The 27,360-nt window shown below is 44.7% G+C and overlaps 1 protein-coding gene across 7 annotated transcripts in view; it reads right to left on the bottom strand.

The window, feature by feature from the left end:
- Nucleotides 1-16,335, bottom strand: part of Aknad1 (AKNA domain containing 1) — a 43,539-nt gene extending 27,204 nt beyond the window's left edge. For 2 of the 7 annotated variants that reach the window (NR_073134.1, NM_001044303.2), the window contains exons 1-6: nt 11,508-11,567; nt 10,166-10,248; nt 6,820-7,911; nt 3,220-3,259; nt 2,911-3,056; nt 2,410-2,472 (exon numbers count right to left, since the gene is read on the bottom strand). Coding sequence is in view for 5 of the 7 variants with exons in the window: in NM_001044303.2 (NP_001037768.2) it covers nt 2,410-2,472; nt 2,911-3,056; nt 3,220-3,259; nt 6,820-7,803 (1,233 nt within the window). In the remaining 2 variants the exon portion in view is untranslated. Of the gene's footprint in view, nt 1-1,476; nt 2,473-2,910; nt 3,057-3,219; nt 3,260-6,819; nt 7,912-10,165; nt 10,249-10,369; nt 10,817-11,507; nt 11,645-15,058 lie in introns of those variants that run through there. The other 5 variants (XM_063282593.1, XM_039103167.2, XM_063282594.1 and 2 more) reach the window with 4 other exon arrangements.
- Nucleotides 16,336-27,360: the final 11,025 nt, after the last annotated feature.

Below are 27,360 nucleotides of genomic sequence, written 5' to 3'. Positions count from 1 at the left end.
TGGTGCTCCATACATGGAGGCAGAGACAGGAGAATCATTTTAAGTTCAAGCGCAGACTGATCAATACAATGGGTTCTAAGCTAACCATTAGCATACACACACACACACACACACACACACACACACACACAGAGGCACAGAGGACCCAGTCTGGAAGGTCAAAGGGCTCTAGGTATCTAAACCACATTTCAGAAGACAGGGTTTATCTCATTCAATTCTGTAACAGCACCGAGGTGAAGGACTTTATATATTTAAAGTCTGAATGTCTTCCACTGTGTGGTACTAAGAAGGTTGGTTTTAGCTGCATCTAGCTCTCCTTCCAACACTGAATGCTGTGGGCCTGTAACTCTCAGACCACAAACTGACTGACACTTATCAGTCTAAAAGGCCATCTAGCCTGTACGATAAGAAAGAAGCGTCTCGAACTGTGGCCCCTGAAAGCCCTCGACTCAGACCAGTTCCGCTTTGCTGAGCCCTTTAAAAGTCTGCTTTGTCCATTTGCACCCTGCCCCTTGTCAATCATTTACTCTGTGGCTCCTGCGCTCTGGCTTCTAGTTCTGGTTTTCAAGATTGGCGAGGGCCCTTAGGATATCTCGCTGCTGAACCCATCTGTATGTTCCTGTCTTTTCTTGAGCATGTGATGCTGTGTTACCCATTTCCTGCTTCTCAAAACTTTTTTTCCCCTGACTTCAACAGCTCCATTCCTTCAGCCCTGCTTGGCCCTTGGAGTCCTTCCACTTCAGTCCCCTTTGTGGGTTTCTGTTTTCCTGTTGACTGGGACTCCTTCCTTGACTCTCTCCATGTATTGCCCTGAGACTGGCTGGGGTGTCTCACCCACACCAGAACTTCAACCCACAGCTCTGCCTAAGTGTCAGTTCTGACCCAAATGCTGCCCAAGGTCAGGACACTGCTCTGACTTCCTGAAGCTAGATCTCCTCATTTGCCGGTCCTCAAGGGGACCTCAAACTCAATGTCCTAGGCTATCCTTGATGCCCGGCCTCTTCCTGCTTTCCATGCCCTTTCTGAACTGGATTCTCCACTTTGATTTCTGACTTCAGTTTTCCAAACCAGGACTGTCTACCTATCCACACCTCCTCATTTTCTTGATTCCATTCCTTTAAGTCTATCACCCCCGTCCATCCTCCAGACCCTTACAACTTGCCTAGTGTTGCTTCTTATCAGTCCTTGCCTACAGTCTCAGCCCCATGGCACTTGCTACCCCTTGGCTTCAATTTTTGTTGCTCCACCATCAAACTCAGGATGAAATCCAAGCTCCTTTCGTGACATGGCCCCTGCCTGTTCCTCTGGTCTCCATGTGCACTGTGAGCCCTATGCCTGGTGTGTCCTCACACTAGCTGTATACAGCCTTTGTGCTGTTTCATGTGCTGTTCCTTTCTGGCCTGGAAGATTCTTGTTCCCTATCCTGCCAGCACGCTGTTTCTCCTGTAGGACTCTCCATCCAGTGTCTCCCCTCAATGGCAAAGGATGAACTCCTGCTGTCCGTGCATCAGCTCTCACATCCCTGAAGCTGCAGATTAATGAGCTGTTCACCAATCTGTTCCTAGTAGAATAAAAGACACTCGCGAAGGAGGTGTTTCCCCAAATCTCTGGTGCCAGGGCCAGGCATTAAAAATGCTTGATAAGTGTTTTCTGGATGAACAGAACAATTAATCAAGGTGGTGAGCAAATGGAGGATGGATCGGTTAATTAATGCGATGAGTGAATAATCACTGGGTTTGGCCCGTAGTGTGGGGACTCTGCACACAGTTTGCCCTGAATCTTGCTCAAGCCTTCACTGGGTCTTCTGGCTGTTCCCAGTGCTGACCCTTTGACCTGAACTCCGTCTTCCGCATCTTCAGCTTGTTTGTTTTGCCCGGATTCCACCTTTGCCCCCCCTTGCTCCATCTCTGTCTCCTATGAGAGCACAGCTGTTCTGGTGACAACACGAATTAGTCATCCAATGGGCTGTGATAACAAGCGAGGGTGTGAGAGTGTGGTAAAGGTTAGGGTCTGAAAGCTGTGCACTGAGTTTCATTGTTAAGCATTTCCAGAGTCTTAGGTCTCGAGCTGCCAGATACCAGCAACTTTTACAGTTGAAATCTACCTGGGCCCCTCCGCTATGGACAGATTCACCATTTACAGCGGCTTTAATGTTATTTTCTGGAACATTTCATGGTCTGGGGTTTATTATACAATGACTGGTGAGGTAAGAAATAGCTTCCTTGGGAAGAAAAGAAGGATAAATCCATCTAGAAGCAGAACTCTAAACCGTGTAGCTCCAGAAACCAAGATGGTTTTAATTTTCCTTCTCCGTTTCCTCCTCTACCACTGGGCAGACTATTCATGGGTGTGCATTTTCCCACTGGAATTTCCAAATAAAGATTTAAAAAGCCAGATTAAGTTCATTACCAGCCTTATGTCTCGCAAACAGCAGAGAGAGTCCTGTTTTATTCTTTTGGAAAATTCTTGTACCTGCAGTTAAAAAAAAAATGCAACATTTCATTCACAGAACAGCCTCTCCTGTTTGTTGTTTGTTGATGTTTCTAACGCTACTGACAAACTTGAAACAAGTTTGGACCTAGTGAGACAGTTCAGTGAGCAAAGGTAACTTTCAGCTAAGCTTGACGACCTGAGTCTGAATCAGCTCCTTCAAGCTGTCCTCGACCTTCTGTCTGGCTCTCTCTCTCAATACACTCTTTTTTTTAAACATTTATTTTATTTTATATATACGAGTACTCTGTAACTGTCTTCAGACACACCAGAAGAGGGCATCAGATCCCATTACAGATGGTTGTGAGCCACCATGTCGTTGCTGGGATTTGAACTCAGGACCTCTGGAAGAGCGGTCAGTGCTCTTAACCACTGAGCCATCTCTCCAGCCCCCTCTAATATATTCTTAGTAAGGATTACCTTATTCTTCAGTTGCTCAGTCTGTTCTTCCAGTTTCTGGCACATCTGTTTTCCTTGGGAGATCTTTTGAAATATGTAAGAATTCGAGAAAGGATCTTTTCGAGGTGTCGGTGTCAAATCCAAGCACCCTTTCTCAGGTTCCAGTCCTACGAACAAAAAGGTTAAGTTTGGCTCCCACTCATTTCTTCTCTCCTCAGTTTTACTAAATGTTACAAATAGGAGTCTGTGACAATCAGCGCCATCTGGATTTTTTTTTCCTTAAAGTTTTTCAAAATGCTTCTCTGAATAAAAATAGTTTTAAGATACTACCTGTGAGAGGTTCTTGGCAGGTGTGTGTGGCAGGCTGCACCTGCAAAATTAAAGAGTAAGGAGGCATTGGTTTTGAGACGAATCAGCCACAGTGTTCACAATGCCTTGTGTCCTGGTCACTGGGGCGGCAGCACAGTGCTCTGCTCCAAGCTGTGATTGCCGTGTGAACGTCACCGTGACACGATGAGTGGCTGACACAGGAAATGGCTCATCACTGTGAGCCTCAGATGTCTTGGTGGTAAGGTGGGGGATGGTAGTGTATCTTATAGGGCTGCTGTCATGGATGATTGGGGTAGCCATCCAGCTGACATTATGACTGTGTTTCCTGCTACGTGGAGACTACTCCAACATGTCTCCTAGACATAATATGGTCCACAAGAGCAAGGGCCATTGTCAACCTTGGCACAGCTCTGTTGCTGGTGCTCTACTTAATCCAGACATGGCAGCCAGACCTACGGAATAATACCACATGCATTAAGTGCTAAATGTGTTGAGATGGTGGTGGCTCCTGCTGCTACTGGACAGAGTTAAACTCCTGATTGATTGATTCCCTTTTTAGGGTCTTACTGTTCTCGACTCCCAGCTGAGAAACATACCCACCAGAGAGACAATTGACCATGTTCAAAATCGACTCTGACCAAGATGGATATCTCCAGTATAGAAAGATAAGAAACCTATTGGATCCAGTTCTCCAATTTAGTCTCATAGGACTTTGGTGTGGGGTGGGGAGCAGAAGCCTGGCCTGAGGCTCCTTGACAAATTCAAGCATTGCTAGGGAAACATGCATGGACATCTGCTTTGCTCTCACAAAACCATGGGCCACCAAGAACTGGCTATGCATGAACACTCTCTTATAAGAAATTCTCTAAGACAGAAAACAGCCCAGTCAGGCCAGGTAGTCTGCTGTTTCCGTGTGTGTGTGTGTGTGTGTGTGTTGTGCTGGGTAGCATTGGGAATCTGCTCAAATCCTCAGTGTGTTCAGTTGGACTGGAAGGATGTTATAGATGAGAGTAGAAATAGAAACACTCCAGACAGTGATATTCCACCCAGAATGACCATAACACAAGGTTTAAGAGGAAGACCATTCAGTTAAGTAACAAAGAATTAAACTTTTTCCTGTGCTTTTTTTAAAGATGAATTTATACAACTATTGAATCTTAAGTAATCAATGAGATCCAGAACCTCAACAGGAAGAGAAGTTAGGTGTAGATGAGAAGACAGGAAAACAAAAGGGAGAAATAGTGTAGATCAGCCATGAAGAAACGTCATCCTAAATGGGTGCTAACATACTGTTTGAATTGTGGTAGCAAAGGGTTTAGTTTTATTTCATTGGGTGTGAATAACTGAGGGAATGATATGTGTGGATCACACGGCCAGGCTCTGGGAGGTAGCAATGGGAAAACTGAAGATAAGGTTCTTCAGAATTTACAGATCTGGCAGAAGACTCAAAGCAGGCTAAGATGATCTGAAAATAGAACCCCTATACAAGCCCGAATGTTCACCCCAAAACTCCAAGTCAGTGGCTCACAGAGGTACTTGCACATCAGAGTTTATTGCAATGTTGTTAACAATAGCTAAGTTACAGAACTAGCCTAGGTGTCTGTGATGGTTTGAATGGCCCAGAAGGGTACATAGGGAGGGGCACTGTTGGGAGGTGTGGCCTTGCTGGAGTGGGTGTGGCCTTGCTGGAGTGGGTGTGGCCTTGCTGAAGGGAGTGTGTCCTATTCTCTTCCTACTGCCTGCAGATCAAGATGTAGAACTCTCCTCCATAGCCATGCCTGCCTGTCCGCTGCCATGCTCCCCACCATGATGATGATGGACTAAACCTCTGGACGTATGCCAGCCCCAATGAAATGTTCTCTTCAATAAGAGTTTCCATGGTCATGGGGTCTCTTCTCAGAAACTCTAATACAGTGTCCAACAACAGAAATGGATAAAGAAAGCATGGATTACATATATAATGGATTTTTTGGCCATGAAGAAGGATTAAGTTATATCACTTGCAGTATGGGTAGAACTAGAGATAATCACATGAAGCAAACTCAGCCTCAGAAAGACAACTATCACGTTTTCTCCAGATTTTATACAAATATGTAATGTCATATAATGCAGATCACAGAAAGTAGAAGTGGGGTGATCTAGGGAAAGGGGGGACTAATGGGAAGGGAGAGTGGGAAGAAAGGGAAATTAGAGGGCATGTGTGGGGATGGGCATGTGTGGGAGAGGGCATGTGTGGGAGTGGGCATATGTAGGGGTGGGCATGTGTGAGTGGGCATATGTGGGATGGGCATAGTGATGATGATGGTGGTGGTGGTGATGAAGTAGTAGCTGATAAGTGAAGGCTTTGAGTTGGTGGTTCTGATGAGTTATGTGGCCTGAGGGAGATTTGAATGAAGCTGTGTAAATGAATATTCTTTGATCAATCAGATTAGGCTGCTCTAAGACACATGTGCTGGTGCATGCCTGTAGTCCCAATTTTGGGAGGTTAAGTTGGGAAGATCAGAGGTTCAAAGCCAACCTGGGCTACATGAGATTAATTTTTTTAAAAGAGCAAACAAAACACGGGTGTCCCCTGTGAAGGAGGAATCTGGAGAACTTGAGTCTGAGAGAGCCAGGCACTTGAAGAAGACTCTTAGGGAAAGACTGAGTTTAGAAGTCTAGATAAGGGCTGGAGAGATGGCTTGATGGTCAAGAGCACAGGCTGCTCTTCCGGAGGATCTGGGTTCAATTCTCTGTACCCACATCATGGCTTACAACCATCTGTAACTCCAGTTCCAGAGGACCTAATGCCCTCTGCAGGCACCAGATATGCATGTGGTACACATATGTGCAGCAAACACCTCCCCACATAAAGTAAAATAATAAAGATTAACATTAAAAAAGAGCAGATAGGAGTTGGCGGGGAAATTAGTGGAGGAAATGGGAGGAGCTAAAAAAGGAAATGGGGTAGACTCTATTATATGTGTGTGTGGAACTCTCAATAAAAGTAAATAAAAATTTAAAAAATTCTAGATCAAGTTAAGAAATATATTGGAGACTGGACATGGTGGCATATCCCTTTAATCCCAGCACTTGAGAAGTAGAGGCAAGAGAATCTCTGTGGGTTCAAGGCCAGCCTGGTTGTACATTTTGAGTTCCAGGTCGGGGTTGGGGATTTAGCTCAGTGGTAGCAAGGTAGCAAGCGCAAGGCCCTGGGTTCAGTCCTCAGCTCAAAAAAAAAAAAAAAAAAAAAAAAAAAAAACCAAAAAACTTGAGTTCCAGGTCAGCCTGGACTACACAAAGGAACTCTGTCTCAAAAAAACAAAAACAAAAACAAAACCACCACCGATAAAAACCCAAACCAAAACTTAGAATAATAAAAAACAAAGAAGAAAGAAGGCTATTGGGAGAATTTTGAGGCCTTTGGGGTTGTATCCTCCTCTATATTTTTCTGAGCCTCTGATTCTTTTCATGAGGTCATCGCCAAGCATCTGAGTGGTTGGTTCACTTACCCAGGATAACCCAGGGGCCTGCACCTCAGAACTACATGAAGCTCTAGCTACAAGCCCACCCTGGGATGACCACCCTGGGTTAGTATTGAGGGGGACCATTCTCATTTACCTGTATTTGTTGCAAAGGTTCAGTAAATTTCCGTTTTTGCTCTGGTTGTTTTTCAACACGATTTGACCCAGACAGGGTTCCTGAATTATCTTGCACAACTGTTGATTTATTTCTCAACCTAAGAGAACAGCTGCCTCGGTTAGCTATTGTGAGTGGTTTATTAGTTACAATGTTCCGAGGGATCTTCACTTCGGGAGCAACCTTAGAAACATCTGGAAACTGGTAGTGCACTTGAGCCTGGCTGTATCTGAACCCGTTGCCTAAACTAGCTTTGTGAGCCAGCTGTCTCTGGGGCGTCTGCCTCAGGAAGCTTTTGTATTTATCACCTGGACCTTTAGTTCCGGTTAGAAGGCTCGGATCTTCCTGATGGCTGCTCTTCGCAGCAGTCACTGGCGTTTCTAAGGGAGAGGTATTTTCTCCCTCTGTGCCAGGGGAGCAACAGGGTTTGCTGCTATTTGACGCACCATTTTGTGGACTGGGCTGGCCAGTGACTTCTGGGGTTTGTTCTCTGGGGTAATAATTTTTTGCATAACGCGAAATGATATTTGTAAGAGCATCTGAGTCACCAAGACCCTCAGCATTCAAGGGCTCTGGGAGAGTTTCAGAGCCAGCGCCTTGACCCCTGAAGAATTGCTGTCTGGAGAGATGATGGAGTAAAGTGTCTGAGACGTGGGGCTTGGAGGTATCTTCTCTATTGGCTGGAACAGGAGGAGCCAAGGCGCACTGTTTATCGTTATCAGGCCTGTTGCTGGCAATAGTCATCTTATCCCAAGTCTGGGGCAGAGCTGTGCTCTGGCCCGCCTCACGGGGAACAACCGCTTCTGCTTCCTGAGGGTCTTCTCCTGCCAGTGAGATAGGAAAGGTGTCATTTGTTAAGGTAAAGTTGTAAGAAGTGCATATCTTCATCTGAGAGAAGTCCCCATCATAAGGCAAGTCCTCCTGCTGTTTATAAGTCATATCTTCCGAAAAGTCAGCTTCGTCCATGATGGTATGGGCTGATATCTGTGGTCCTCCGCTGTCTGGCCTTGGCATTCTTAAAGCTCAAAATATGTTGTCTGGTTTTCATTGAATGTCTGCACTGTGTGTTCTATGCTGTAAGAAGAGAAAACAGCCTCATTAGTAAACATGTCAGAATCATGTAGGAAGCGGTGCCTAGTCTGGTTTCTTCCGAGGAACAGAGCAGATGTTTTTCACTTAGAGTCATTCAGTTGCAAGCCTCAAAGCTCAGCCGAAGAATAAGTCATCCGAAATACTGTCGAGGAAGGGAGTGACGGAAGCGTAGTCGTTTTTATCCACCAAGTCGAAGGAGGCGTGGCCTGCATTAATGACCACGTCTTTATCTCTCCCCAGAGAGAGCGATAGTGCTTGGCATTTGTTCTCATCACTTCTCAGTCCTTTTAGTGAAGATCAAATGTGGAATTTTTTTCTTCCACGCCTTCCTAGCATCTGAGTCACACAATGCTGGAGGGTAGTTCAGCTCAGACATGGCCACGCCAAGTTTTCTATTCTGTTGCCTTTTGTAAATTGGCATTTTATTTTCTAATTGACACATAATTGTAGATGTCTGTGGCACACAATGTGGTGTTTTATTATATGTATATAAAATAATGCCATTAAAAGACTACAGGGTCTCACTGTATAATTCCGACTCACTGTGTTAAATAGGTTGGCCTCGAACTCAGAGATCTGCCGGCTTCTGCCTCCCAGGTGGTAGGATTAAAGGTGTGCACCCCATGCTTGGCCTAAGTGTGACTTATTTATCACCTGAACTTGGATTTTTTTTAAGTAAAATATTAGAAAATCTTCTCTTTTAGCTACTTTGAAATATTTATCACTGTTAAGTACCTCATTGTGCAATAGAATGTCAGTAATACCAGGATGTATTCTTCTGAGCCTATCTTTCTAGCCATTGACGGGTCCTCCTGGTCCCTGTAATAATTCTGCCAACCATTGTTTTGCTCTTTGCTTCAATAAGCTCAGCTATCGCGCGCGCGCGCGTGTGTGTGTGTGTGTGTGTGTGTGTGTATGTGTGTGTGTGTCTGTCTGTCTGTCTGCTGCATGAGTATATGTTTGTGTGTGGTAATTCTTGTACATGTATGCATGTGCATATTCACGTAAAGGCCATAGGTCAACATCGGGAGTCTTCCTTACTTTCAATCTTGTTTTTTGAGACAGGGTCTCTCACGGAACCTGGTGCTTACAATTTGACTGGACAGGCTGGCCAATGAAACCCTCCTGTCTCTGTCTCCTTAGCAGTGTACTACACTAGAGCATGTCTGGCTTCTTGCATGCGTACATCTTGCAGTCAGGTTCTTATGCCATGCAGCAAGAGACTGCGCCATCTCCCGGCCTCAGATCAGCCTTTCCAGGTTGTACATATCAATGAGATGGAGTACTTGTCTTTCTGCACCCAGCTCTTTTCACCTCTCCTGTATCTCCGTGTTCCTCCCTACCCCCTGCTATCTCCCAGTGGTTTCCTCTTACATCCCCCACCCCACCCCCCACCCCCACCCCCCACCCCCACCCCCCACCCCAGCTGGGGACTGAACCCAGGGCCTTGCGCTTGCTAGGAAAGCGCTCTACCACTGAGCTAAATCCCCAACTCCTCCTCTTATATTTCTTAAATGAGCATAGAACAGTGCTTTTCAACCTGTGGATCACAACCCCTTGGGGATTGCATATCTGATATTGACATTACAATTCATAACAGTAGCAAAATTACACTTATGACAAATTACAGTAGCAACAAAAATAAAGGGATCGTCTGGCATCACCACAACATGGGAAACTATATTAAAGGGTCGCAGCATTAGGAAGGAAAACCACTGCCACAGAAGGATTGACATAGAGCCAGGGGAGGTCTTTTGAATATGTAGAAGACAGGCTGCAGCCAAACGTCCCTCTTCTACTCAGACCCGGAAGGAAGTTCTTGTTGGTGAGCAGCACCTTACAAGTAATAAAAGCATCCTGGCTTTTAGGTAGGATGACTGGGGCTACCTCAGCCAGGTTCTGAGCTCTACTCACTCAGGACGGCCATAATCACTGCTGGCCCCGCCCATCTGGTCGATGGGGTTTGGTGAACATCTTTGAGGTCCTTCTTCATCCAAATTTTTATGTCTAAGAACTTGTAATGTATTAGTTAACCTCAAAGGCTAAAAAATACGTTTGACAAAGAAAAATAATTGAAGAAAAAGCTCCTCAAGGAAAGAGGAACACAAACTTGGGCGTAGCTGCATGCCAGTGTTACAGAGGCCAGGCTTTACAGAGTGAAGACTGCTCTGGAGAGGGGAGGAAGAGAAAATCGCCACAGGACTGCTTTAAGTTGTTTATAGACACAAATGCTTACCACAGAGTGGAGAAGGCAGGCCTGTGTGAGCAGAGTTCCGGCTTATTCACACCCAAGTTGAAGGGGTAGAAAGAAAAGTTTCCCTGGAGAGATGAAGACACAGTGAGAAAGCTGTAGTCCACCCTGGATTTGGTTCCTACACCTCCACTTATTAACCGCATGACATCTGGAGAGTCAGTCCTCCCCTCCCTCCTCCTCCTCTACCTTTTCTGTTGTTCTATGATAAGACATCACTATATCCAGCTGGCCTCAAACTCCTGGGCTTAAGTGGTCCTTTTGCTTCAGCCTCCTGCTTGGTTTCTATTTTACTTTTTTAAAAAAGATTTATTATTTGTTTATTATATATAAATACACTGTCACTGTCTTCAGACACACCAGAAGAGGGCACCAGATCTCATTACAGATGGTCGTGAGCCACCATGTGGTTGCTGGGATTTGAACTCAGGATCTCTGGAAGAACAGTCAGTGCTCTTAACCGCTGAGCCATCTCTCCAGCCCCACCTCTAACTTTTATGAGTCTGGTTCTCTTCTGAAAAAGTAGGCATGAGAGTGCCCAGCTCACAGGCTTCTAGATGATGGCAGGACATGAGGCATGTGACATGGAGTGAGTGCAGCCAGCACATAAATAAAAGATCAGCAGGTGTGGTGGTGCACGCCTTTAATCTCGGCAGGGGCAGGGGCAGGGGCAGGGGCAGGGGCAGGGGCAGGGGGCGGGGGCGGGGGCGGGGGCAGGGGCAGGGGCAGGGGCAGAAAGTTGAGAGGGGGAAGAGAGGCAGAGAGGCAGAGGTAGGCATGCATATCTCTGTGAGGCCAGATTGGTCAATACAGTGAGTTCCAGGCCAGCCAGGAATACTTAGACTCTAAAGATAGATAGATGGATAGATGGATAGACAGACAGACAGACAGACAGACAGACAGACAGACAGACAGACACAGATAGATTGCAAACAAATAAGAAAGATAAGGGATGAGGAGATGGCTCAGTAGATAAAGGTGCTTGCCACCAAGCCCCATGTTCAACCCTTGAGAACCACATGAAGGAGGATTAAAAAGAAAACCTCCTGAAAGTTGTCCTCTGACCACCACACACACACACACACACACACACACACACACACACACTTTTGTCTAAAGCAAAGGGAAGACCTCACAAAGATAAGCCCAAGGTATTCTCTCATTACACACAGGGAAAAAGAAAAGAAAAATAAAAAACAAAACAACAAAAAAAACCAGCTTCAGAACTATTTGTGTCCCCACGTGTGCATCCAAACATGGTGAGGCCTTTTTCTAGGAAATAAAGTCACCCCACGCCCTTAGCTTTAGCATCACAATGAGCCCTTACAGATTGCTGGAAAGGCCTGGAACATCTTCCTGGTAACACCCGGCTTAGTCTTGGACTCTGAAGGTGTCTTCTGAGAGATTCTGATCAGAACCCAACAGAACTTTTGGCGACACAGCTGTCCCCGCAGGTGACCAGAGCATTGTGTGCTCAGCTGCAGCTCATAGTCACTGTGCAGAACAGAGGGGCCCCAGTGCCCAGCCAGTCCTGAGCAGAGGGGTGCAAATGCCCGCCATGCCAACAGCTCTTCCCAGTGTGGCTGATGACACCATACAATCCCAACGGGATGCTGAAGTGCTGACCTAAGGCCACTCCATTGCCTGTGGAGATGAGGGCAGGAGTAGCTGGATGCTGAGGAATCAAAGAGCTGTCCAGTCTTGGGGATGGGGAGCGCCTAGTGTGGCGGTAAAGGTTGGGCAGCCTTGTTTCCGCTGGTAGGCGGTATTTCTTCTCTTTACTTTACTAGGTGGGTTTAATGATAGCACAACTCCACATCGTGGAAGGACTGTTCTCATCATGGTTTTGTTTTGTTTTGTTTTAGTACCTGGGGTTTGAAGCAAGGGACTCGTGTGTGTTAGACAAGCATCCTACCACTAGGCTACCCCACAACCTTCAGAGCTGAGAATGGCTTTGAACTTCTGATTCTCCTTTGTCTTTGTTAGAGTTTCTATTATTATGGTAAAACATCCAAATGGCCGAAGAAAGGGTTTATTTCATCTTACAGGTCTGAGGTCACCCATTCCTCCATCACTGAGAGAGGGCAGGGCAGGAACCTGGTGGCAGGAAACTGGAGGCAGGAATTGAAACCGAGGCCATGGAGGAATACTGTTCTGACTTTCTTCTCATGACTTGTTCAGCCTGCTTTTTTTATAGCACCCAGGACTACCAGGGGTGGCACTGCTTAGTGATCTAGACTCTCTCCATCATTCATCAAGAAAATACACCATGGGTTGGCCCACAGGCCAGTCTGGCGGAGGCCTTTTTAAACAGGCTCCCTCTTCCAAAATGATTCCCGCTGTGTTGAGAGGGCATACAATTAGACAGCTCAACTGACACCTTGTTAGCTTGACACACAAAAGCATCACTGGTAAACCATAGCCTTTCCTTGTCCCAAGATGTCATATTAACCAATAATACAATATAAAATACATTCCAAACTTTAAATATCCCATGGTTTTTAAACATTCAAATGCTTTAGAAATTCAGTATTTTAAAACATCCAAAATATTTTTCAAAGTTCAAACCTCTCTAAAATATCCAGGTTCCGAAATATCCATATTCTTCTAAGAATTCCAAATTCCTAACTATGACCTCCCTATAATATTAAAGAAATTGGTTAAATAGTTTCCTTCTAGTCTTCCTCTTCTTCCTCCTTCCCATCTTCTTTTCTCTTTCCCTCCCTAGGGTTTCTCTGTGCAGCCCTGGCACTCCGTAGACCAGCCTGGCCTCAAACTCAGAGATCTACCTGCCTCTGCCTCCCTAGTGCTGGGATTAAAAGCTTGTGTTACCACTGTCCAGATGGTTAAATAGTTTCTTTTTTAAAGATATATTTATTTTATATAGGTGAGTACACTATAGCTGTCTTCAGATACACCAGAAGAAAACATTGGATTCACATTCCAGGGTGGTTGTGAGCCACCATATGGATGCTTGGGAATTGAACTTAGGACCCCTGAAAGAGCAGTCAATGCTCTTAACCACTGAGCCATCTCTCCAGCCCTAAACAGTTTCTTATACAAGAGAAAATAATCAAGGCATAGTCACAGTCAAAGCAAAACCAAAGTTCAAGGGTATAAGCAGGTTGGTGCTGTCTGGGATCCACTCATGGTCCTCTGGACTAAGACTCTGCTGCAATTGGCTACACCTTAACCAGTACCCTCTCCTGAACTCTCTTCAGAAACTCTGACCCTGCCTCAGTTGCTCTCCATGACCCCTTCGTACCTTCAAAGCCACTCTCCCCAGTGACTTACACATTGCCAAGCTTGGCTGCCAGCATGAGATGCAGTCTTGGCCTCCTCTGGACCACAGCTTCTGTGTGATGACTCTGAGTAAAATACCCCCAGGTTTATACTCCTCAGTGATACTGATCCTGCTCCTAATCACCACTAATTTCTCACTCCCAACTCACCAGCATCAACTCCCGGCAAAGCAAAGTTTCGTGTTGGTGGTTCTAGTCTCTCATAGTCTCAGCCAGTTCTTCAGCCAGCTCACTAGAACTACAGATTCTTAGTCCAAAATACCACTAAAAAAATCCCTGATAGAGACCTATTTCCCTCTGGAACGTGGAAAGCCAAGCCTCTGACAGATGCCTGGCCTTCAACTTTGTCTTCTAAGCTCCCACGAAAGTTCATATTAAGCTCTCAGGACATCCGATGGTTTCTCCAGCCCAAAGTTCCAAAGTCCTCCTTTAATCCTCACCAAAACATCGCCAGGCCTGTCAGCAGTACTACACTCCTAGTACCAATTCCTGTCTTAGAGTTTCCATTGCTGTGATAAAACACCAAGACCTAAATCAACTTGGGGAAGAAAGCACTCATTTTATATTTCAATTCTCAAGTCACACTCCAACGCCAGAAGTTGGGGAAGGAACTCAAGGCAGGATCCTGGAAGCAAAACTACAGAGACCATGGAGGAACTCTGCTTGCTGGCCTGCTCCTCGCGCCTTGTTCAGCTTGCTTTCTTTTTTTTTTTTTTTTTTTTTTTTTTTTTTTCTTCTTCTTTTTTTCTCTATTTTTTTTCTTTTTTTTTCTTCTTTTTTTTCTTTTTTCTTTTTTTCTTTTCTACTCAGCTTGCTTTCTTAAAGCATCTAGGACAACAGAGTGGCTTTAATCTCTCATTCTCTCAGTTGAGGTTCCCGCTTCCAAAATGACTCTAGCTTTTCCCAAATTGACATAAAACTAGCCAGGACATCATGTCAACACTTCCTGAGTTGTGGGATTATAAGGGTACCTCACCACGCCAAATTTATGCTGGGGATGGAATCTGGGGCTTCGTACATACTTAGTCAGCACTTTTCTGATAAAGGTCAACCCCAGTCCTCATTTATTTTTTGGGACAGGGTTTCAATAGGTTGCCACCTGGCCCAGGACTCATTTTGCAGCCCACAGCAATCCTGAGCTTGTGATCCTCTTGTTCAGTCTCCTTTATGGCTAGAAATATGGCCTCTGCGAGCCAGGTAGATGGGAAGGTGCCTATGAGCCAGCTGTGGAACTGAGAGCCAGGATAACGTCTACTTACCCTCATTTCTCTACTCACACCCCATCAGGTACCCGTTAGCTCAGCCACCTTTCTCCCCCACTTGAGCATAAACCTACACTTCTGGGATCAACGGTGCTGACTGAAACAACCCTGAGCGAGACCTGAGTGTCTGAGGCGGTGACGGAACCATCCCTCCCCACTCCTCCCCATTCTGGCCTTTAGAGTGTATTGGCATGGAGTCTTGAAGGCTATAACATTTTGTTCTGCACAAAGTCACATGTTGCTCCGTCCTCACCGAGGCAATGTGACAGTCACCACCAAGAGGTGAGACAAGGGCAGGTGCAAGAGAAACTCACCTGCATCTTGGGGTCCTGACACCACACAGTGAAGAGTCGTGCAATGCAAACGAGCCAGCCGTTAACTGGAAATCACATTTTACTTCTTTCAATCACCGGAAAGTTGGTTGCACTCGAACGACAGAACAAAATTAACCCTTTCACATTGTGTGCGGCTTCTCCCATGTCCCTCTAAGGAAGAGGTCACTGAAAACTCACAGGGAACTTCTGATGCAATCTAAGTTCTTTGTCTTTGTTGTAAGAGCAGTCAGAGAACACTCAGTTTCACTCCTAACCTTTATGTTCTCTGCCTCTATTTCTAGCTGTGGATTTCTATTTATCCTCCATGAGGAGGAAAAAGAAAAACCAAAACCTAGCAGCTGGCTCAAAATAAGTCCTAAGCCACACCCAGGCGTCAGATATTCCAGGATTTTTGTATCCACTCTACATTGTTTCTAGATTAAAATATTTGCAGAGGTAACACAATACAGACCTTCTCTGTGCAGGCTGCATTGGATTCCGGGCTGGTAATCCTATCAGCTAACTGGATCTCAGCCCTGCGGGCTGCCCACAAGTGCAGTGTCTATAACTGTAACCGTAGCTCACGTTGTGTAATGGCCCAGCCTCATCTTGTCATTGTAGGGTGACAGGGAAACTGCAGTGGAACAACAGATCAACCCAATCCTCCCTGGAGAGCCAGGTGGATGTATTATTTATAGTCAGGCGTAGGGCCACCGTTCTTCCATGAGTGGGCATGAATGTAGTGCCCAGCTGTTACAGATTGTCTAGAGACTGTCTTTGAAACTGAGCAAACCAGCATTTGGAAAAGCACCTTTCCTTCACTGACTTTTTCTTTTTAAATCTAATTTTCCTGCCTGCATAGCCTCGTTGTCACCATAGACCGTCTAATCTGCACCACGGACGTTGGCAATGCTCAGGGAATATTTGGAAAGCAATTGATTTTCTGAAAATAATTCTCATGTTAAATCTGTGGTGTGTGTGCATGAAGTGCACATTCGTGGGAGGGGACGTGTGTGGGAGTGCAGGTGCGTGTGTTTGAGAATTACAGGACAACCTCCACTATGGGTCCCAGGTACCTTCCGTTAGTTTGAGACAGTCTGTGACTAGCCCAGAACATCTCTCCACCACTGGGGTCAGAGGTGTGAGCCACTGTACTTGGCTTTTTGCACACGTTCTGGGGATCTGAATTTAGGTCTTCTCGTTTGCAAAGCAAGTGGTCCATCTCCCTGGCCTTCACAGTAAGATTTTAAACACCCTCAATTTTTAGGAAGTTTTTTTTTTTTTTTTTTGGTTCTTTTTTTTTTCGGAGCTGGGGACCGAACCCAGGGCCTTGCGCTTCCTAGGTAAGCGCTCTACCACTGAGCTAAATCCCCAGCCCCAGGAAGTTTTATGCTAATAACTCCTGAGCCAGTAAGATGGTTCGGCAGGTAAAGGCACTTTCTACCTGACCCTGGAGACTTGAGTTTGGAAAGGCCCAAGAGGTGGACACAGGACTACAACACCAGCACTCAGGAAGCAAAGATGGGGCAGGGTGGGATCACAAGTAGGAAACCAGCCAGTTCTACATAGCAAGTTCCAGGTCAGTCAGGGCTATAGGATAAAAATCGCATCTGACAAAAAAAAAAAAAAAATCAGGCATTCATTCAATACGCACAAATGTGCTAGCCATGTTGGTGGAGTGCTTACCTAGCATGCATGAAGCTATTCCATGCATATGGCCATGTTTGATGGCCAGCATAAAAGGAGCAAGGTGGCACGAACCTGTAGTGTCAATATTCAAGGGGTGAAGACAGAAAGTCATGAGTTCAAGATTATCCTGGGCTATATAGTGACTTCAGAGTCAGCCTGGGGCACATTGGACCTATCTTAACCAAGAAACAAACCCAGATCTCTTACCATATCCGCTGTGTGCCTGATACCATAATCAGCTTACAAACATCCATTATGATACATGATTTTTAGGGTATTGTATATTACTGTGAATGTTGGTAAGTGCTGTGTGGAATAGGTTTTAAAAAAAAAGACTACTGAGAGAAACAATGTTAGAGAGAAAAGGTTTATTGTGATTGGTAAGGCAAGGAAGAGTTCCTGGCAGGGGAGCATTTCAGGCTGGAACCTGAGAGAGCTGACAGATCCAAAGACAGCTAAGCAAAGAGATAGGGTGTTCTGGGCCGAGGTGACCAGTGACAAGGACTGCATGTGGGACAGAACGTTGAGTACCAGGCAGGTTGATAGCATGGTAGTGAGGCTTAAAGAAGTAGATGTGTTTAATATAGATGAAATAACAAGGAGAGAAATCAAATGTGTGTGTAATACATATGAAATGATTTGGGCAGAAACTAAACAAGAGCCTGTGTCCAGTACATAGGAAATAATTTGGAGAGAAAGTCAATAGGCAGAGGCCATATGCTTGGGAGAGCAAGGGAGAAAAGAGGGAAGTGAACCTGCCTCCTTGGCCACACCTTCTTGGCCACACCTCCTTGGCCACACCTCCTTGGTCAAGTCTCATGCTATTTTCTAGTTTTGTACAATGATCATGCAAATCAATATGCAAATGACCTCAAAGGACAAGAAAGGGAAACCATACAGCAAACAACCCTAGGAAAAGATTATCTGTGCTGTGGGCTCAGCTTTGTTAGAATATTCTGTCTTAGGTGCTGAACACATTTGTCCTCAACTAAGCTTTACTTTTGAACAGTACAATTATAAATTGTTTTGAACAGGGTTTCACGTGTCCTCAGTGGCCCTCAAACTCCCTGTGTAACAGAGGATGCCTTGAACTTTTTGATCCTCCCACCTTCAGCTCCTGAGTGCTGGGATTTCAGGAGCTAGGAATCAAACCTAGGACTTTGTGCACGCTAGGCCAGCACACTACCAACTGAGCCACATCTCCAGCCGTACACTAGCACAAAAATATAAAAAGGAATGAGAAGGGCTGGAGAGATGGCTCAGCGGTTAAGAGCACTGACTGCTCTTTCAGGGGTCCTGAGTTCAATTCCCAGCAACCACATGGTGGCTCACAACCATCTGTAATGGGATCAGGGTGTCTCTGTAGACAGCTACGGTGTACTCATATAAATAAAATAAATAAATAAAATTTAAAAAAAAGTAATGAGAAAACTTTCCAGACACAGCATACCTCCCAGATCAAAGAGAAGTCTCAGTGATGTAATGAAGCTATATCTTTGTTTTGTTTTCAAAACAGGGTCTCACTATGTAACCCTGGACGTCCTGGAACTTCCTATGTAGACTGGGCTGGCCTCAAACAGAGATATGGCCTGCCTCTCCTCCTGAGTGCTGGAATAAAGGTGTGTCCCACTATGTACCAGCCTGAAACTACCTTATTTTTTTTTTAATTTTCATTATTGCTTTGTTTAATGTGTATGGGACATTTCTTCTAGATTTGGGTCTGTGCACTGTAAGCGTGTCTGGTGCCTGTGGAGGTCAGAACAAGGATCCCTTGGAACTGAACTTACAGATGATTGTGAGCCACTATATGGATAGTGGAAACGAAACTCTGGTCCTCTGGGAGAGCAGCCAGTGCTATTAACCACTAAGCCATCCCTTCAGCCCCTGCATCTTTTAAATAAAAAATTATTTATTGGCGGTGGTGGTGTTTTTTTGTGTGTGTGTGTGTGTGTGTGTGTGTGTGTGTGTGTGTGTGTGTACCTGAGTGTGTATTCCTGAATGTGTACTTCCATAAAATGCCCTTGGAAGCCAGAAGAAGGCATTGGGTTCCCTGGAATTAGAGTTACAGGCAGTTGTGATCCACCCGATTTGAGTGCTGGGAATTGATTGAATCTGGTCCTCTGGAAGAGCAGCCAGTGCTCTTAACCCCTGAGCCAGTTCTCCAGCCCTAAAGCTGTATCCTCATGCACATGGAGTCTGAATGAAAGTGAACCTTTTTCTGGACAGCTTGAGCCATCTAGAAAAAGAAAAAGAAGAATGAGGCAGAGGAGGAGAAGAAAGGAAGGGAGGGAGGGAGGAAGGAAGGAAAGAAGGAAGGAAGGAAGGAAGGAAGGAAGGAAGGAAGGAAGGAAGGAAGAGTCTTTTGCATAGCACTAGGAAACAGACAGCCACTCTAACGTCTTGAAATGGGTGTAAGGCATGCACTGTCTTCATCCTTGCCTGGCCTAGCTTGATCTGACTAGGTGTCTGTTTTTCCACATGCACGCCTGTTTTCCAGAGGAACCATAGAAAGGTGTCTTGGTTCTTTATCCACAGTTTCTACTCCTGTATGTGCAAGAGGAGACCTCCCGCCTGAGAGGCTGCACTGCCTGCTTGCAGGAATGTAAAGGATCCTGGTAATGTCTTGACTTCAGTTAGTGTATACATCAACTTTAAAAGATCGACTCTTCCTTAGTCATGACATCACAACTGCCTAGAACACTGTTGAAGGAAGATGGGTTCTGGGGACTTCCAGACAAGGATCTGAATTCTGCTATTGTTTCGTGTAGCTTTTGCTGCCCCACCCTAGCTCAGGGAAGTGGTCATGCTACCAGCCCCAACCCAGCAGATAAAAAACACACACACACAATTGTTCCTTTTTAACTTGCCCTCCTGCCACCCAGAAAAGCACACCCTTATTACTACTCTGCACCTCCCATCTGCCCTGAACTTTAGTGGCTAGTCCCAACTAGGCCCTGCTATGAACAGCTGTGTGGCGACTCCGTTTTGAGATCTTACGTGGTTCTTCAACCCTTCTCCATCAGAAGCAAGGCAAAGCTCTGCTCTCCTCCCTTGCAGCTCTCTTCTACTTCAGGGACCTGGAAGGCCTACCTGTACCTTCTGCCCAGCAATTGGCCCATGGCTTGCTTTACTGACAGATCAACAACCAATGGAGGAACAGGACCTTAGCATCAGAACCGCCCCTACATGCTGTTAATGCTTCTTCCTTCCTTCCTTCCTTCCTTCCTTCCTTTCTTTTTTTTTTTTTTTTTTTTCTTTTTTTCGGAGCTGGGGACCGAACCCAGGGCCTTGTGCTTGCTAGGCAAGCGCTCTACCACTGAGCTAGATCCCCAACCCCCTCTTCCTTTCTTTTTTCAGTGCAGCCCTAGCTGTACTGGAACTCACTCTGCAGAACAAACTGGCCTCAAACCTCAAACTCAGAGATCCTCCTGCCTCCTCTCGCCTCTGCTTCCCAAGTTCGGGGATTAAAAGCATGTGCCACCACTGACAGGCATTAGGTCTTTCTAGTTTTACCTCTCTGATTCTTACTTTCATACTTTGTAAAATTGTGGCGACAGCTGGCTGAGTCCTGCGCAGCTTGGTTCCTGGAAACCAGACTGGGTGACACAGGAATGAAGGACAGACACACAGACACGTGTACAGGAAAGCTGGGACCAGGTAGGCTGTGCTTGCTTTGATGGAGTGACACCTACTGCAGAGCAACCTGGGATGCCATGGTGTTTATGGGAGCACGAGGAGGGCTAGCGAGTCTTGGCAATTTCTGTAGTGGAGCAGTTTCAGGCTGAAACATCTGGAGGAGGAAACTGCCTTCCGTCCATGATTCTCTGGGCACTCTGTCAACATTCACACACAGACTCCAGAGAAGACTTTACCGATTCCCTGAGCCTGACTCAGGGAGGCTGTACCACTTCTGAGCCTGATACAGCATTAGAATATTTGTCAATTATACACATTTTCTTGAGGTTCCTCCACTCCTCACAACTCCTCTAAGAATAAAAGGAGAAAATGCATTTACTTCATGTACTATCTATCAGTCATACCTAGGAATGGAAGCCATTCCCACAGAACCAAAGTCCACCCTTACCCCAGCATGAGCCATCCTAAGCCAGCTACACAGTGGGAACATAATAAACAAATAAAAGCAGAGCACTGGGGTTGGGCTGTGTCTATTTTAGACTTAACACATGCATACGATTTAGAGCAGTGCTTGCCATACAATGTCTCATAAATACTAGCTTTAAAACAAGATTAACTGAAGCCCATAGGACAGCCCAGGTAAAGGCGCCGACTACCAATCCTGGCCACCTGAATTTGATTCCCAGGATCCAGATGGTGGAAAGAGAGAACAGATTCCCCCGCCCTAAAGCTGTTTTCTGACCTTCATCCGAATGGTGTGGTATAGGGTACCCACCCATACCATGCATGTACACAGAATAAAATCAGTTAAGCTGTAGAAAACATTATTTTTTTTCTTTTTCTTTTTTTTTTTTTTTTTTCGGAGCTGGGGACTGAACCCAGAGCCTTGCGCTTGCTAGGCAAGCGCTTTACCACTGAGCTAAATCCCCAACCCCTGTAGAAAACATTATTAAAGAGCTGGGGATAGCTCAGTAGTAGAGTACTTGTCTAGCATCCCAGTGACCCCGAATTTAATCCCTACCATTGTCAAAATAAATACAGTCATTATATAGAAATCTTAGTATTTCAAAAGTTTGACTCTTTCAGTCTATCATTTTAAGAGCTAAGGATTTGAAGTGAAAACCTGTTATATAAAACCTTTATATATAAAGTATATAAACGCATTACAAAGTTACAAAGTAGAAAAAAAAATGTCAGCTATCAGAACTCCCCTAACCCTTGTAAATAAAACTACATGGCTTATTTAGAATACATTAGAAGCTCCCAGGATTAATGAAGCCAGTATTAGCTCAGCTGGTGCTGAAATGCCAACCTTTATAGGACAACATTGGCTTCTGTATTACACACCAGAAGTGGAAATGACGCCCATCCTTAAGGTAAACAATCCTCATTTAGCTTTTTAAAATGGGCTTGTGTAGGCTTAATAGGGCATTAAGTAGTTAACTCCTAGGTGAGGTATTTATTTCCCCTCTCAAGCAATGGCATCATTTAAGAGGTGGAAACAGTGTGACGCTGTATGTATGATGTACCGGAAACAATCATCTGCTCAGAGCATAACAGCTCACTGTTCCTAAAACAGGCTTTCAGCTGCACCCAGCCACATTACAAACCTAATGAGACGCCAGGAGAGAGTTAATGGTGTTACCTTTTACAATCATGGGCTGTTCAAGAAGAAAACATTTGGATAAAATTATGTCACAGTCAAGAGCCCTCAGTGCCCTGAAATCAAATGTTTGCTGGGGAGTGAAAATCTGTTGGTGCCCGGGAGCCATTTTGTACATACCACCTCAGCCTCTCCCTCGGCTCTCAAGGAGCCTCCTGGCTTCCTCTCCTTTTATACTATGTGTCACAAGGAAGAAGAAATGGAAAGAATCACAGTTATGCTTTTTGCTGTCCCTTTCCCCAAATTGGTTTATTTATTAGTTTCCTATTGTTACTGTAACAAATTGCTAAACAAAAATGCAATTTTTTTTTTTAAAGTTTGTGATAGTTACTCTCAGTTGTCAACTGGACTAGACTTAGAATGGCCTAGAAAAGCCCTTCCTCCCTGGCCCCTTTAACTAGGGTAGTGACCCTTTCTCCACTTGTCACCTCCACCTCCTGTCTGAGCTTCCTGTTAGACCTTCCTTACTGTCTCATAAGCTATCCATTCCATCCCTGTCACGATGATTCTGCCAACCTGGGCAGGTAGCAGAGACTCAACGTTTATCTTATAGAATTGGAATTTTTAAATGCTGGATCCAACAATGTGGCTATACTGGAACGAGTTCAAAGGTCACTGGATGAAAGAACGAAGCTGCTTATAATTAATGGCAGTCATCCTCCTGCAGCAACTAAAGCAACTGGCACTCAGAAGACAGGCAGGTCAAATCCGGTGGTGTCAGCCTCCCTTCTAGCCCACCACCCACCAGAGGTGGTGGAAAGGAAAGGATATGGGGGAAATGGACCTGTTTAGAGGTTGTTCTTTGGAGCAAATCTTACCTGTGGTGTCAGGAAATCAGCAGTCGAGTTCACAGGTCAGCAGCAACAGCTTGATCCATTCGTAAATATTTCACCAATACGCCAGCAGTCCAGTTTGGTAGAGTTGGGATAGCAAACAGGAATCAGCAGTGGTGGCACGACCTAGCAGAGACAGCCAGGCCTCAGTCGAATCAGCAGAAGTCAGCAGGAGAAGCCAGCAGCACCAGGGATACCAGAAGTTCTTGGTTGTGCCTCTCTCAATGAAGTGAAGATCAGCAAAGACATGAGACTGAGAAGCATTGCAGAGCTAGCTGTACCAGCCAGCCCCTCTCACAGACTGGTGAGTCCTATTTATACATTCTCCAAACATCTCGTGTTCTCCACAGGTCTTGCCTCAGCACATGAGTCTGCCTTAGCAAAACTGCATGAGTCTGTGTTGGCTGACATCACTTCGCCAGTCAGCCTGAATCTGCAGAAGCAGCAAGAAGCCACCAGTATCCGATCGGAAGTTTTTCGGTGCATTGCTCTCTATGGAGTCCCAACAAAATGAGCTCAACTATGCAATGTAAGGCGGATCAATACATGCATGTCATTAGTGAAGAATCCTTCGTCATGTGCCCTTCTGTGTGCTCGCTTTAACAGAATATCCTTTCACCTGTGTCCGCTTCAGAAAAACACTTCTTCATGTGTGTGCCCCAGCAAAACATCACCTGACACCAAAGACTCCATAAGTTTCCACTTCCTCCCCAGGTTGTATCCTCATCCTCAGAACATAGTAATGTACACTTGGGAGCACTGGGGAGGTAGAAGAAGGAACAGAAGTTCAAGCTCATCATTGGTTACTTGGTGAGTTCAAAAGATACACAAAATTCTGACTGAAACAAGACAAAACAGGGCTTTAGAGGTGGCTCAGTGGGTAGAGAAGCTTCCTGCCAAACTTGAGGGTCTGATTTTGAGCCCCAGGACACACAAGGTAAAGGGGAGAAGTGGCTCCTACAAATTGTCCTCTGACCTCCATGTACACACTGTATCCCAATGGATAAATGCATGTAATAAAATTTTTTTAAAACAAAGCAACAATAAAAACAAGAGTTGGATTCTCAGCTCTGTCTTACTGAGTGAGGGCCTTGGCGAGGGATCTGAACTGGTTTTTTATCATCCAGAGAATTGGGAGACAGGGTTGTACGGGAATCAGTGAGGTAAGTAGACAAAGTGGCTTCTTCAGTGTCTAACAAGCATGGGTGCTCAATAAATATTTTTTCCTTCTTTCTTTCCTCTTCTTGTCCAAATGCACGCTGTAATAACAGACACTAAGAAAGAAATCTGGGCTGAAAAAGGCCTTTGAAGCTGGTAGGGAGAGAAAGGAAGTCTGTAACACTTCTAGATGGCTTGAAAAACCTACTTAAGCAAAGCCTGTGGTTAGGTGGTGGCAGACGAACAAGTTTTGAGTGGAGGCAATGAATAGAATTCTAGATACTTGTGTGTTACCATTGTCCAAATGTTTTTAGGAGAGTCAATATTGTCTTCATAATCCCAATATGCACATTGGCATAGTTGTCTATCAGTGGCCATGGGGGATTGATTTTAGGACCTCCAGGAATGCCAAAATCTATCTTAAGTTCCTTATATAAAATGATGTAATATTTGCATGTAACCCTCACACGCTTCCTGTATTTTTTGAATCATTGCCAGGTTATTATACTTGTGGTGGTTTGAATAGGTATTCCCTCCACAGACCCATATGTTTGAATGCTTGGCCCATAGGAAGTGGCACTATTAGGATATGTGGCCTTGTTGGAGGAAGCATGTCTCTGTGGAGGTGGGCTTTGAGGTCTCCTATGGTCAAGCCCAGGGTGGTACACAGTCTCCTTTTGCTGCCTGCAAATTAAGATGTAGAACTCTCCAATCCTTCTCTAGCACCATGTCTGCCTGCCCACAACCATGTTTCCCACCATGATTATAATGGACTAAACCTCTGAAACTATAAGCCAGCCCCAATGAAATGTTTTCACTTATAAGAGTTGCTGTGGTCATTGTGTCTTTTCACAGCAACAATAAACCCTACCTAAGAGGGTACTTAGCTGTGATAATCAGTTTTAATTATCAACTTGATATAACATAGAACTATTTGTGGAGAGAGTCTCAATCAGGGATTGTTTAGGTCAACTTGGTCTGTGGCACATCCGTAGGGATTGTCTTGACTGCCTTAATTGACCTGGAAGAACCAGTCTGAAAGTGGGTGGGAGATTTCCCTTGGTTTGGGTCCTGTGCTCTTTAAGAGCAGACAAAGCTAGCCGAGCAACAAAGAGTTATGTGTCCATTTCTCTCTGCTCTCGGCAGTGGATGTGATGTGACTAGTTCCTTCAAATCTGTGCACTGACTTCCTCAAAAGGACAGAGCTGTAAACTGGAATTGTGAGTTAAACCCTCTCTCCCCTAAGTTGCTTTTCGTCAGAGTATTTTACCACAGCCACAGAAATGAAACTGAAGCATTAACACAGTCAAAGACACATCACACATGGCCTGACTTAGCTACTTTTCTACTGCCGTGAAGATACCGGGACCATGGCAGCTTAAAGATGAAGGCATTAAGTGGAGCTCACGTAACAGTTGTCTGTAAAACAGTCCTCAGGTAGCACAGCTCCACACACAATTAAGGTCTCAGATACATTCAAAAAATGTGCAATTTTCAGAAGAGAACAAGAAGAAAAGCAAAGAAAATATATTTGTTAAATATTGTTTTGTCTACGTATACAAAATAGTCTAGATAGGTTGCATGTTATAAATCAGCCAACCTATCTAGCTGCATATCTTTTCAAATGGTAATTTTTATGTATGCACAGAAAAAAGGATCGATAATATAAGAATTAATAGATAATCTAAGTTATGGAAATGGATATATATATATATATATATATATATATCCAATTTATCCACTGCTAAGTAGGAAACAAATATACACGAGTTGCAATAAATCAAACTGGTCAAATTGTTCATGATTATTGTTATTGCTGAAGAAATGAGAGACTATGAGTCACAGAACTCTTTAAAAGGAATATTGTGTATCTTACTCTAAAAATATAAGTCCCTTTATAAATACTTAATATTTTCCTATGTTATACATACTTTATATATTTATGTATTTGTGTTTTTAAATATATCTAAATCAATAAATAAAGAAATTATATCAAAAAATGGAGCTCACAGATTCAGAGGATGAGTCAACCTATGGTGGGGGAGCATGGCAGCAGGCAGGCATGGTGCTGAAGCAGTAGCTGAGAGCTTACACATTGAGACAACAACCATGAGACCGGCTTCCCTGTCTCTATAGGGAAAAGAGAGGAGGGGGGGGAGAGAGAGAGAGAGAGAGAGAGAGAGAGAGAGAGAGAGAGAGAGAGAAACAAGTGAACTAACTGGGAATGGCATGGGATTCTGGAACCTCAAAGACCACCCTCAGTAGCAAACCTCCTCTAACAAGGCCACACCTCCTAAATCCTTCCCAAACACTTCCACTAACTGGGGACCAAGTATTCAAATATATGAGCATATGGGGTCCATTCTCATTCAAACCACCACATATAGTTGCTGCTCTATGTGTCTTGGGAAATAATTACAAGTCTCCATATGAATGGTATTTCTACACACAATTGGTTGAATCTGCAAGATATAGAACTCATCAGTTTGGAGGTCAAGAGTATCTGTGCGGTGACTAGACCTGGCTTCTTGAGAAGTGAGATTTACCTTGACAGTGACTTCCACCAGGGCTGACATATGAGGATTTTGATAATTTTAAAGTCAGCATGTGAGATATAGCTGGCACCAGCACAGCCAGAGTGACCACAGCAAGACCTTGCTGTGAAAACAACAACAAAACAAAACAAAAAACTTACATAGGTCTTTATATCTGTGAGATACAGGTCCTACAGGGGTCATGCTGGTTCAAAGGCTGTGGCATTTATTTGAAGTGGAGTGTAACCACTTAGGGTAGAAAGAATTCCTTATGATGATAATTTAGGTTGCTAGGATATTGTGTCCAATGGGGCCTCTGGGCACATTTGCAATCCCATAATTAAGACTGATAATAGCATCATAAAACAGGGAAATTATCTTCAGAGGAGAGCATCTGAGTAAGAACAGCAAGCCAAGTCTTTAAAGTTGAACTCAGGATAGTCATAGGAGACTCCTGCGTCTCTTCCATGCGACTCACCCTGCTAAGTGGTCCTTTGAGTAATAAGGTAGTTCATTTGCACTTGGCTCACGTGCTGACTGGCAGCCTCCAGATCATCCTGTCCCAGCCGCTCTGTTTGCATTATTTAAAAGCTGGAGAAGCCTGTGGAGGCTCACTATAGCCACTGGGATTTCCATTGCAAACGGCTGATCCTGACCTGTGCTTTCCTCTTAGGTTGTTGCCTTTATTGGTACTAGATCACTTAAATCCCCAACAGTTATTTAAATACTAAGTGTTTAGTATTAATTTAAATACTACGTATTAACTCTGCCAGTCACGGTTGCCTGTAC

Source organism: Rattus norvegicus, chromosome 2 (assembly GCF_036323735.1).
Source record: "Rattus norvegicus strain BN/NHsdMcwi chromosome 2, GRCr8, whole genome shotgun sequence".
Lineage (NCBI taxonomy): Eukaryota > Metazoa > Chordata > Mammalia > Rodentia > Muridae > Rattus > Rattus norvegicus.
The sequence above is the reverse complement of the archived record's forward strand: the minus strand, read 5'-3'. Positions and strand labels throughout refer to the sequence as shown.